Source organism: Zea mays, chromosome 3 (genome assembly GCF_902167145.1).
Source record: "Zea mays cultivar B73 chromosome 3, Zm-B73-REFERENCE-NAM-5.0, whole genome shotgun sequence".
Lineage (NCBI taxonomy): Eukaryota > Viridiplantae > Streptophyta > Magnoliopsida > Poales > Poaceae > Zea > Zea mays.
In genome coordinates, this window is record NC_050098.1 from 143,375,473 (window position 1) to 143,388,726 (window position 13,254).

At 43.1% G+C, this 13,254-nt stretch overlaps 1 protein-coding gene and 1 non-coding gene across 2 annotated transcripts; both read left to right on the forward strand.

Annotated features, from left to right (window-relative positions):
* The first annotated feature begins 375 nt into the window (after positions 1 to 375).
* LOC100272975 (Egg cell-secreted protein 1.4) lies at positions 376 to 1,096 on the forward strand. The gene has a single exon (NM_001147426.1). It carries the CDS (start codon positions 439 to 441, stop codon positions 931 to 933), a length of 495 nt encoding a protein of 164 aa, NP_001140898.1. The 5' UTR covers positions 376 to 438; the 3' UTR covers positions 934 to 1,096.
* A 1,028-nt stretch (positions 1,097 to 2,124) lies between these two features.
* Positions 2,125 to 2,198, forward strand: TRNAT-AGU (transfer RNA threonine (anticodon AGU)). The gene has a single exon. It is a non-coding gene; the product is annotated as a tRNA-Thr (tRNA).
* Positions 2,199 to 13,254: the final 11,056 nt, after the last annotated feature.

A 13,254-nucleotide genomic window follows, 5' to 3' on the forward strand; every position in this document is an offset into this window, starting at 1 on the left:
ACCGTGAGTTAATCGGACTCAATTGGACCGGACTCCTCGGATCGCGCCGTGCCGCCGTTTGGATTTCTATACCTGCACCTGTGGCCTGTGGGGAGTGGGGACTGCGAATGACATTCTTGCATCCCTCCTCACCAATCAAGGCGGCAACATACCGGCCCTTTGGCCTTCCATGAACATGAACGCGGCGGAACGCCACGCCGGCGTGCACTACTCACCTGCATGAATTCGCCGCCCACTCACAGCGCCAACCCAACTTGAATGCACGCACTACCATCAATTCGCCGCCGCGGCCATCCCTTCTGCCAGCTGCTATTTATACGCCTCGCCCCGCTCCAGTCTCAGCAGAACCACCAGTCCTCCACTCCATCTTCTACTCCGACCACAACCACAGCGACCACGACCGTGCACGTACGTACAGGAGCACACCAGGCAACGGCAATGGAAGCACCACGCCCGCGTCTCCCCATCGTCGCCGCGCTGTCGGCGGCGCTGCTCCTCGTCCTCGCCCACGCCCACGGCGCTGCCTCCTCCCCCGCTGGCGGCCCGACGCCCGTCGCCGTGCGGCCCTGGGTGGCGCGGCTGCAGGCACTCCACGACCTGTCCGTGTCCGGCGAGCAGCAGCAGGGCGGCGGGTTCGGGGAGTGCTGGGGCGCCGTGATGGGGCTGAGCTCGTGCTACGGCGAGATCCTGCTCTTCTTCGTCAACGGCGAGTCGTACATCGGGCCCGACTGCTGCGTCGCCATCCGCGGCGCCACGCGCTACTGCTGGCCCGCCATGCTCGCCTCCGTCGGCTTCACCGCCGAGGAGGCCGACGTGCTGCGCGGCTTCTGCGACGGCGAGGAGGCGGAGGCCACCCGCGCGCCGCCGCCTGCTGTGCCCGCTCCTCCCGCCCGGGGACTGGGCCAGCTGGCTGCCGTAGCCGTGAGGGGGTGAGCTGGTACCTCCGCCGGAATCGAGGTCGTCGAATAAGCTAGGCACGCGTGGTGTGGCGTGTGGGTAGTGGTTTTTGTACAAAACAAACACGGTGACTGACTGGCTCACTGCATCAGGTCCAGGTCGTATCAGCACTGCCACGCCAATAAAACTGGGTGTTCATAGTTCTTGTTTTTTTTTGTCTCTTTTATTTTGCGCACTGCATGTTCGTATTTCTGTGTTTCTTCTCGATTTCGAGAGGAGTCCGTGTATCGTGTTCGTGAAAGCGAAAGGGTGAGCACGGAGCGTGCTAATGGGCCTGTTTCTGTAGTTTTGTTCGGCACAAGCTATAGCCCATCCATCAGGTTCGCAGGCCGAAACGATCTCGTCCCCGTGACAGCCAGCTTGTTGCAGCCGTACTGGGCTCCGAGAAGAAGCACCACCTCTTCGGCTAATCTTCCCATCCATGGAGGTGCACGGCCACAAGTAGTGTGTACACGTATTAATACTTGTATCCAGCATACGGACGTATAATAATCTATCTACCGTAACGTGCGCTACGCGTGTGTGCGAGGGAGAGAGGTGGGTCCGTGTGCATGGTGAGTTGTGTAGCATTTATATATGTATATTATTATATAAACATCATAGTCAAATAGTTTTAATTATTATAGGAACAATTGGATCTATACCATTAAAAGATCCAAACTTTAGATATATACCATGGACCCCACATGTCATTGACTCATGTGGACCCACATGTAAGTGAGATAGTAATGGTATGGATCCAAAGTGGTGATCTTTTAATGGTATGGATCCAAATTTCCCTTTATTATAATATATACTTCATAATATGGGTGTGGGCGTGTGGCAAGGTACGTAGCTGGTCATTTGTCCTTATGGTGCTACATGGAAACCTAAGTTGGATTCTACTTTAGAGATGAGCTTTGCTCTCTTCACCTAGGAAAACATAATAAAATCTAGAAACGCCATAAGGTGGTTCATATTAGCATATATGCTTGTATTTTTCTAGGTTTAGGTGTTTATGTGAATGCATAAGTAATTGCTCATGGTGGTAGTGGTCAGTACTACGAGCGTCAATGTATGTGCTATGTAATTAGTAAAAGCCTGTATATGTTCTTATGTGAGAAGACTCAGCCTTCGTCCTCACATTTACGTAATTGTATACTATGTCAGTTGAGATTAAACATCTAAGCTTTCATAGCTCAGTTGGTTAGAGCACCCGTTTAGTAAGCGGGAGGTCTTGAGTTCAACTCTCAATGAAAGCATATTTTTTGATATCTGCCCCTCTTTTTTTGTTTGCTTTAAACTTGAACGATACTTTGCCATTACATTTCTTTCTTTCTCGACAAAAAAAAAGTATTGAAGTGGATTTGTCCTTGCAAAATGTCATTATTAGATTATTAACCAATCGTAAATGATAACTGAAGGGAATTGGACATAACTAGACAATTAGTTATTCAGGTTCATCATCTCAGGGGTCATGTTCCTGTCCACGCACACCGACAACGGGTTCCTTCTGTTTTCCACTGTCGCCGCAGGCCGCAGCAGCAGCACACGACGACATGCTGCTCCATGCTAACAGGACGAGTTCTATTGAGTGGCTTGCTGGGGGATTTGATTCGACATCAACGTCCGTCGATAGGCTGCGACAATGTTCTCCCATGGTAAATTTCCAATGTATGTCTTAAGGGAATTCTGTGTACATTCCAAATCATAAGTCGTCGTAGCTTTTCAAAACCATGGGCGGATCCAAGGCCCGGGCAGGGTGGGCTATTGCCCAGGCTTGGTCTCCAGCAGACCCATTATATATAGGTATTTTATCCTTTTTGTCACACTCTATTTAGTCATACGTCTAAACTCTAGTGTAACCCTAGTGTAGCGCTAGATAGTTACACGCGCCGCCACATCTGCTCGTCCACAAAAAAACGCAGCCTTTGTCATCCCCTGGACCCTGGTGGCGTGGAGCAGTAGCAGGTCTGCAGGTGCGTGGAGCACTGGAGCATGTGGCCTTACTTGCGGCGACGAGTGAATAGATTAGTACAAACCTGCTACATGCCTACATCCGTGCAACCCACCACAAAAAGGCACTGCTGGCCTGCTTCTCCTGATAGGAATAGTAGATTAGTATTCTTAGTAGTACTAGGCAACCATTCATCTCACCAGTAAACTGTTCATAATTTTTGGTGTGGTCAAGGCAGCCTTACTGCTCCTAAGAGGTATTTCAAGTCTTATCAATTTATTTATATACAAGCTTATTGAGTTGTCATTAATACTGCCAGTTTCAACAGTATCGGTTGAAAGAGCCTTACCTGCAATGAAAATAATTAAGAATAAACTGCGCAACAGAATTTTAGATGAATGATTCAATCACTTGATGGTGTGTTATACAAAGCGGGAATTATTCAAAGCACTTGATAATTCTACCATAACACGACGCTTTCAGAGTATAAAAACTCGAAAAATGAGTCTACCTCGTGTTATACGAGACTAGCACATTATATACATGTAAGCAATTCTTTAAGTACTTTATAGTATATGTATTATTTTTTTACATCATATGATCTTTTAAAGCTGCCCAGGCTTCTAAAAATTTCTGGCTCCGCCACTGTTCAAAACGTATATTTTTTGTTATGTATATAGAAGTTTAATGTCTTAAAAGAACAAAATAACTTAAAAGTTAAAATAGGAGGTAATCGAGTGAATTTCACGCCTTGGTATGCTCGCTCATGCGATCTAGGTGGTCAATGACGACTTTGTAGCATTCAGTGACCGGAGAGGTAGGACTCTCATTCTCACAGACCTCGACGCTTTGCCAATTCATTAACACAATGTGCATGTGAGAGCTAGTTTAGAAACTCAATTTTTCCAAGGAATTACTATTTTTCAAAGAAAAAATGCACTAATTTTCCTTGGGAAAATAAAAATCTTTTAAAAAAATGGTTTTCCAAACTAGCTTAAAATATTATTTACCAAACCAAAAGGAAGAGCTTTGTAGCTCAGTTGGTTACAACGCCTATTAGTAGCACACGAACCATTGGTCCTCGCGTCGCCCCTACTCCCCTCTACCTTCTCGTCATCGGAGCAAGCAGGTTGTTCGCACGGCTCACATTGAAGGTGGCGGCAACAAGTTTCTCGTTTCTCGCTTTTTTCCGTTTCGTTTGCTGCCACGCACACCGTGGCGGCGTTCGAGGTGGTTGAGCTGCTACGCGCCCGGACAGCACCCGTGTAGCGGCGGCGATAGCTCGTCCCGCCGCATGGTGGTTCGCGACGGTGGCGATTATGCTCCATCGCGTGTGCTCATGCCTACTCACGACGGCGATGGGGATCACGCGCCTACTCTCCCGTCGAGCAGTGGCCTCAGGGTTCGACGGATCTGCATCTAGCCCTCCCTCAACGGATCTGTGCCATGGGGTGGTGGTCCTTGCGGAAAGGAGGGATGCAACCTTGGGAGGCTGCTCGCATGGAGTGAGACGTTTAGTGCCCTGGCGAGGTGCGTTGGCTGGGCTACGCGGCTGACCGGGTTGGTAGCGGTGTAGGATCTAGGACATTGGCTAGAGGGGGTTGAATAGACAGTTTTAACTAAAATCAAAGACACTAGAGAAATTTAATCAAAACAACAAGAGATATAAATTTCCTAGCTTTGATAGGTTAACAAAATATGATGAGCAATTTATGTCAACACTACAAATGATAGACAATACACAAATTACTAACTACTTGCAAATAATGAGTAAAGAGTGAGAGAATGACACCAAAATTTATCCCGTGGTATCGGTGATTTTCGGATCACCCCTAATCCACGTTAAGGTGGAATTCAAGCTCTCACTTGGTCCTCTATCAAGACACGGCTTGATCTTTGAGCCAAGTAGACAAGAACTCACTCAATACTTCGATTCCACTACCGTCGCCTTTGCTGCTCCGGCAAGGTGGGCGCGAACCCCTCACAATCAACACCGCGGCTCCTCCATAATCTTTACGGAGAGCTCGATGGAGACAACACCCGAGCCGTCTAGGAGGCGACAACCTCCAAGAGTAACAAGACGATGACGCTTGCCCTGTGTACCACCTAGTGCCTCAAAAGATCATAATGGATGCAAATGCACTAGAACCTCTCAATCACTCACTAGAATGCAATCTCAAGCAACGAGTGAGAGGGTTTGAGTTAGAGGATCACAAATGAGCTCAATGTATGCTAGGAATGGTCAAGAGAGCCATCGCACACGAGCTCCACTTCTATTTATAGCCCCCAACACAAAGCTAGCCATTATGTGCAAATAGCACATGATCTATGCACACACGGACGGTCCGCGCCCCATGGCCGGACGGTCTGTCGTACCAGTAACGGCTATAATGACCGTTTGAAACATGTCAGTGCTGTCAGAAAAAGTCAAGCCCAGACGGTCTAAGACCTGTCAATATGAAATGCTAGAGCACTGACCAATTTGAACAACACGGGCGGACTGTCCGCCAACCATGGCTGGACGGTCCGCCCCAGAACCACATACTGTCCGGCTAAAAACCACGGACAGTCCGTAGTACAATGACTCAAAAACACACCGTCCCTACCCAAACTTATTTTGTCTCATGCGGACGGTTCGGCCTCTTGGTTGGCAGCGGCCGTGTGGCAGAACCGCCCGAATTATTCCAACTTAAGTGCCTAAGTCCCGCCTTAGAGGCTAGACCACACTTAAATAGGAGTAACACGTCAGTCCCTCGGATCTAGTCCGATAAAGCCACTTAACCAGGATCGAATACCACTAGCTCACTCGAAGGTGAGGCACAGAGAAATACAATAAAACATAATACCACAATTTAATAAGTATCATTAGTGATTACATTATCGGAGTTTCAGAAATAATACCCATAAATTTTAATGCAGCGGAAATAACTAACGGAGAAAACCGAGTAACATGGCGAAGCCTGGCCACGCTACTCCTCCTGGTCCTCTCCTGCGGAAGCAATAACCCACTCGACCGTCTATCCCGGTGGCAGGGATGAAGGCCAAGTCACACCATCAACCAATCATCCTAAGGAGTACCTGCAAAAATTATGCCACAAGCAAGGCTGAGTATACTAATACTCAGCTAGACTTACCCGGTGTGAGGAGTCTACTCCTCTACCTCTAGACATGCAGCTGTTTGGCTGTGGGGTTTGGTTTGCCAAAAGCACTAGCTGAGTCTAAAATCAAGTTTTAGCTTTTCAAGTTTTAGTATGATCCTTTTTGAATAAATGTGTACCTAGCTAATCATACATGATATCAAGCATTTTTATCAAACAACATCTTTTGCCAGTCACCTCATTTCCACTTATTACTCAATGCAGTACAATGGATCAAGCAGTCTCATTAGCTGCGAGAAGCAGACGATTCGAATCGAGTTTTTATCCTTGCAAGGTAAACCTAAACACACGATATGTAGGGGCACTCCGTCCCCACACACATCAACCGTCCCCATCGATTCCCTGGCAACAGATCAGGGCTCACCGCCTTGGCGTACAATGCCTCACTGACCCCGACTGCCGTCGTGCAGTGACCGCACTTGTACCCACCATAACCGGAATGGGAGACCACGTCTCAGGTCGCGTGAGGGGTAAAGTCTGCGGACAGGTTCACTCAGGTACTAGGCTTACCGATTTACCATATTTCTCGGTATGTGTTTAGTACGTTCAAACGCTTGACACAGGTATCCGCACGTTAATCCTTATTCCAATTTTCATCTCGTAGACCACGCGTCCCCATGGATCCGTGTCTACAGACCAACATTAGTATGATATGAAAGTGGGTACAATCAATGTCCTGACCTCGCGCGAGTGCTAGAAAAATCACTCGACTTCTACCGAGGTCCCTAATTAATAAAGCAGCTACTCGACCTAGCATACTAGTGTCCATCTCAAAGGGAATCCTGAGTTCATGCAACTAGGGTTTCAGGCAACTCCTACACTTAAGTGCACAGTACAAGCCTACAAACATTAAGTGTAGTAAAATAGCATATATAAACGGTTATGCATAAAACCGGGGCTTGCCTTTAATTTAACACTTAGACAGTGTTTGTTGGGGGTAGTACTCGCTTGGCGAGCATCTACTAGTTATGTCCATCATTCTTCAGGTCGTCCACCACGGCATCTTGTGGTTGGCACCACATCACTGGCTCGATCATCATCTCTCGGTCCTATATGAGGTGCAAGATGCATATGTATGAATATAATGAAAGTAGCACAAAAATAGCACAAGATATACAAAGACACAGTGGCGAACTAAACATTAATTTGGAAGACACCGTAGATAACCATACGTTAGCATTCGTTATCTACACGTTATCAGCGTCCAACATTAACACCTTTAAAAAGATAACACCATTTTATTTATTTACGCACACAACTACGACATCACAAGTAACCACACACACTAGCGTTAGCGCACTACATATCGTCGAGCGCACAACATGAACACCACTAAAAATACGACAAACATTTTGGATATTTACGCAACACAACACTACATCACAATTAACTAGAGAAAGAAACGTACAAAAATATGACACATATGTTATCTCAAGCTTAGTCATGGTAATTATATATGAATTTAGTGCTAACCAACCATTTTTAGCCAAAAGGGTGAACTAACAGTTAATTGAGCACATGCAGATTTTTTTAGGACAGCAGCACAGCAGCTACCTGTTTTAATCATAACTTTTCAAATATTAATCCAAAAATAGCAAATTAAAACTTTCTGTAAAGTTTAGAAAGTTCTCTACAACTTTGGTATTTTTACCTCCACAGGATTCAGCACTTAGCAAGGTCAAACAATGCTAACACAACAGTTCTGTCCAGATTTGGACAGATTCAGACTTGCAACTTCAAAAATTCACAACAACAGATTCAGACATCCAAACAAAGTGATTTTAGACTTTCTGGAAAGCTAATTAAATGTTCTACAAATTATTTATAAACATCCCTGGCTGGTTTAGCATGTATCAAGGGTAAAATATACTATGAAGGCTGTGCTGTCCAAAACTGGACAGATTCAGTCTTCACACTTCAAACACATGTAACTAAATCTTCAGACCACCAAAAAGAGTGATCTAAGACTTTTTGAAAAGCTTAGAAAAAGTACTACATAACTTTTATAATCACCAAGAATTGATTCTATGTTGAACTGAATCAAACAATTCAGTTTTCGAAATCTGTTCTGACAGTGGACAGAACACAGCAACCAAATTGTAAAATTCATAACTCTTAAACCGTCAGGCCTTTAGTTATGAAATTTTAACACAAGCAATATAAGAAAAGCATCTATAACTTTCTTATAATCTACAAGGACTGATTCAAACATTAACTTAAGCAAACAGTACAGTCTCTGAAATCTATACAGAAATTGGACAGATTCAGTTACTGAATTTGTAAAAAGCATAACTCCTAAACTGTCAGACCTATGGCTGTCAAATTTTAACACCTGCAAGATAATAAAGTTATCTACCACTTTTCTATAGCACATATCTACAGGAAACACAATTTTGTTCATCAAACATATAGCACGGGAAAATCACTGCGTGCAGTCCAAAACAACAATTACTAAATTCCGCTCCTATACAATTCAAAAATTGCCGCGTTCTAGAGACTTCAACCATTTTAACACTTTACCATTTTTTTGGAGTTGAAACAATCAAATTAGGACCAACAAGCAGACTTACTAACTTTTTATCCAAGTTATTTCGTGCGCTAGAATTACCACACAATTAACAAACATATTCACCAAAATAAAACACTTCGGCACACATGTCCGACATCACACAAAATCATGATGAAGCAATATTTATCTTTAGAACACCATGACATAACCATTAAATATCTAATTAGTTTTAAGGTATAACTCAAGCATTCCATGAACATGCATGATTTTATTTACTCCTAATTTTTCACTAAGTCTTGCAATTATAAAATAGGTGTTATTTTAACACCATATGAAACTATCTAATTTGGGGCTGACATTTTTATGAGGCATAGGTAATAACAATTTATGACTAAGGTATAAATTTCACATACCCAGGTTTTATATTTTATTTACTACAAAAATAACAATTTGTTAATGCAATAAAGCATGTGAGAGCAAGTTAAATCTAAAATTAATTATTTTCTGTGGATGCATGACCATATTAAGTTTCCTTAGGCTACTATCATATCATGCAAGGACAGTGGAACACCATTTTACATTTTTGCATCTATACATCATTTTTAAATCATTTAAAACTACTTAAGGTGCATTAAACAAGTTAAATCACTAACTTAATCATACATGCACAACAATTCATGACATTTTTACCATTCACCAAAAAAACACACCAAGAGTCTACTGTAAAAGTTTCAACCTATTTGGAGTACCAGAGCTACAGATCCAAAAATAACAATCAAAACAATCATCTTTTTCCTATTTAACATGTTTTAATTAACACACCAAGAAAACAGTGAACAACCTGTAAGTTTTATATTTTTCCTAGATGGAGTATGACAACATCTAACTAACAAAACAGGTTTCATCATTTTTGGATTTTTATAATTAAAATTATGGAGAGAAGCAAGTTTGTTTATTCTCTAAACCAGTTTTTAAATACGAATTTCTACAGAAAAACTTTTCCACTAAAACATGCCAACCTATAGATCCAATAGTTAGAGAATTTCATAAGGAAGCCAACAAAACAGGTTTCACGATTTTAGGAGCACTAAAACTCAATATATGAATATTCGAAGGAAGAGCAAAAATCTGCAACTTTGTGTGTTCTCACCCATGGCCTTGGGCCCACTCGTCATAGACTCAGGGGGGTCTTCTTCTACCTCCACCTCCAGCCATCACGCAGCAGCACAGGGGGCTGCCATGGCCGGCGTCCAAGGAGAGCAGAGGAGGGGCTCCTGTAGGGGGAGGGACAGCCATCACGAAGGGGAGCTGCAGCAACGGAGAAGGAGGGAGGGAGGGGCGAGCACCACCATTGGAGAGGGTGGGCGCCATGGAGGGAGGGCTGCTGCTCCATGGATGGGAGGAGAGGAGGATGGCGTGGGGAGTAAGGGAAGGGGCTGGTGGCGGCTAGGGGGGGAGAGTGTTGGGGAGGCCAAGGGCATTCATTTATAGGCAAGGGAGCAGCCAAGAACGTGGACAAGTGGCAGCCATGGCGGATGCAAGCTCTACACATAGTGGCCACGCGTCCTCCTTTGCAGCAATCCATCGAACACGTGGTAGATGCTACAGTAGCGACATTGGGCGGCCATTTTTGGCGTTTTCTGCTTGGATTCGGACATGGGTCACTGTAGCAAAGATATTTCCCACGCAATACTCTACAAGTTTGATTAAGGGTTCTCAGCCATTTGCCAAATAGATTAAGAGATAATTAAGTCCAAAGTTGCTACTGTTAAAGGGTTAATTTCACCAAAGAATGAATGTCAAACCTTGTCAAAATGGGTCGGATGAATGCCATCTTTTGATATGATGTGCCTCCATTAGTTACTAACAACTTTTATATTTGGTGAAACTCAAGTTGTTTAACAAATTTTAGGGAACGCGAGACGTCGACCCAAACGACACTGATTTCAGACTTAGAAGAATTCGAATCCTGAAATCAGATTTTTATTCTGTCTTGATGGCACTGTTTGAGATACTTAGAGATTGAATCAAGACTTTGTTTATATATGAAATTTGTTGTATAACACAGGTTCTACAATTTTTATTAAAGGTCAAACCTCATATCTTAAATATAAATCAAAGTTTTACTTTGGTCAAAGTAGTATCATTATAAGGCTTCAATTTATATTTTAAGGCAATTGGGGTGTTTTCTCGACATTTCCTTGGCATTTTCTCCACATGAACCCTTAATAAATTTTGTTGTAGAGTTGATATAGAGTTGTTTGAGCAAGATGACAAGGTTTTGTTGAATTTCAAAATATGCATTTGTTCATACGGGCAGTTTCAAGCATATATAGGATTTATCTTTTCATGTGTGTATTTGGTTCAAACTTCTAGAAATATTTAGGTACACTTGATAGATAGAGATGAATGATGATATATATATAACAAGTCCATTTGAATAAGAATTAATCAGAGGTTGACAAAAAGAGATTATGCGGGAGAATGCGGATTCGGATTAAGTATTTGGACATAGACCAACTATCGAGAAAGCGGATTCGGACACCGATTGGATAACATAGCAACTATCGAGAGTCCGAATAAATGAGTCTAGACAGGAGTTGCGAAACAAGATTGACTTTCGGATTTGCATTTGCTCCAAGAAATAAAAGTTTTAACAGGCTCCAAATTTGGCTGTTCTTGAGATCGAATAATCCCAAACTTGGTGAAACTTTCATGAGTAACTTAATAAATGGATAAATATGATAAAGGGATAGAAATTTTCACTGAGCATCCGAGATTAGGATAAATCTCCCGACATAACGAGAAATAGACACCTGGGGTGTCACAGCCTTCCCCCCTTAAAAGAATCTCGTCCCGAGATTCGATTGAGGATCTTAAGGGTGGAGAAGCATGTAACTCCCAGACTGAAGATAGATGCAATTTATGAGATGGGATCTGACAAGATACTGAAGATAGATTTGGGTAGAACATCGCGACATATTGAGACAAAATGCAGCGATCACTTTGAGAGGATGTTCACAAAAGATAGCACATCAGTATAGTCTCGTAATGGATCACAACTATTAACCATGATACCAGCGCGTGCCGAGCAGCTCAACCATGTGTGCACCCATAGGAGGCTCTCGGTTTTGTCGCGGCACCATCAGTTGTTTAGTCATAATACCTTTACCAAACGCAACCAACGATAAATCCACGTGACATAAATAGATGGAGCCCATGAGAGTATGGCTCAGAAAATAAGAATGTGATCAGAGTTGAAGCAGAGATTGTTGGCAACAGAGCATCACATGAGGATTTTCTTCAACTCAGAGAACTATTTTATGAGCATCACGGGGATTATCAGCCAAAGATTGATACGATATTTAATCTGAGGAGGAACCAACCATGAGATCAAGATTGATGGGCTTTTAGAGACATGGGAGAACGAAAGACAACAGAAAATCCATTGAACCCAATGGATACACCATTTATAGACAAGAATCGATAAAACAGTGTCATGATCCTCAGAGAAGAGTATGAGAACGATCATAATGAGATATTGGACTGATCCACATTTGATACATGAGATCAGGGTATAGCAGATAACCAGATAATAGGGCAGGATCAATTGGGGATCCGGAGATTCGGATGATAAGCCAACATGATTCACGAGAAAAAGGATTACCAGATCCAGGCAAAAGGAGAGAAGGGCAAACAGGATCAGCTAGGATGATTAACAGAAATGATATGAAGTTTTAGGAGCAAGGATTTATGGGAAGAAACATGGCCTTGATAGGGTTCGTGCAACTAGACACCAACAACAACATTTTTTTTGACACAAGTGCACAAGGAGACTTGGGCTGGTCTAGCGGTCAAGCTACGGGGTTCTACAAATTGTGCAGGTGTAAATTCAAGGGTAAAACACACAAGGGTTAGAAAACACTCACACAGCATGATTTTTTTTGGAGGTTTCACTTGCTAAACTCAAGGTTGTTTGGAGAGGTCTTTTTATGGGCAAAACAGGCAACAATTTTTATTGGCAAAGAGGGTTGAACAATTACAATACACCTAGCTAGCAAGACAAGACAAACACATAGCACGAACTAACAAGACTTACCAATCTGACACGGGGTAAGGCATTTCTAACATAGCAGTACATCACATTATTCACAAGTTTTTATTATTGGAATAAAGGTGAGAAAAGCATGTTGGTGCACAAGAGACAATTATAATGCGACAATCATGATGCATGCTCATTCTAATCGTCTTCTCAGACCTAACTATTTTTCGGGTGCTTGCTATAGCATCCTTATTAATAGTAGTAGTAGCCTTTATGGCCTATATAAATAGCCACCTAGCTACCCATCTATTTCCTAAGGCTTCACGTCCTAGGTCTATCCTTATCGTCCTGACGATCTATCCAACTTTGGTTTCTAGCAAGTCTTACTTTAGAAAAGGTTGGTAATCATGACTTATTGACTTCTCTGTGATGGTATTCGCTCCGATACCAGCTGTGGCAGAACCGCCCGAATTATTCCAACTTAAGTGCCTAAGTCCCGCCTTAGAGGCTAGACCACACTTAAATAGGAGTAACACGTCAGTCCCTCAGATCTAGTCCGATAAAGCCACTTAACCAGGATCGAATACCACTAGCTCACTCGAAGGTGAGGCACAGAGAAATACAATAAAACATAATACCACAATTTAATAAG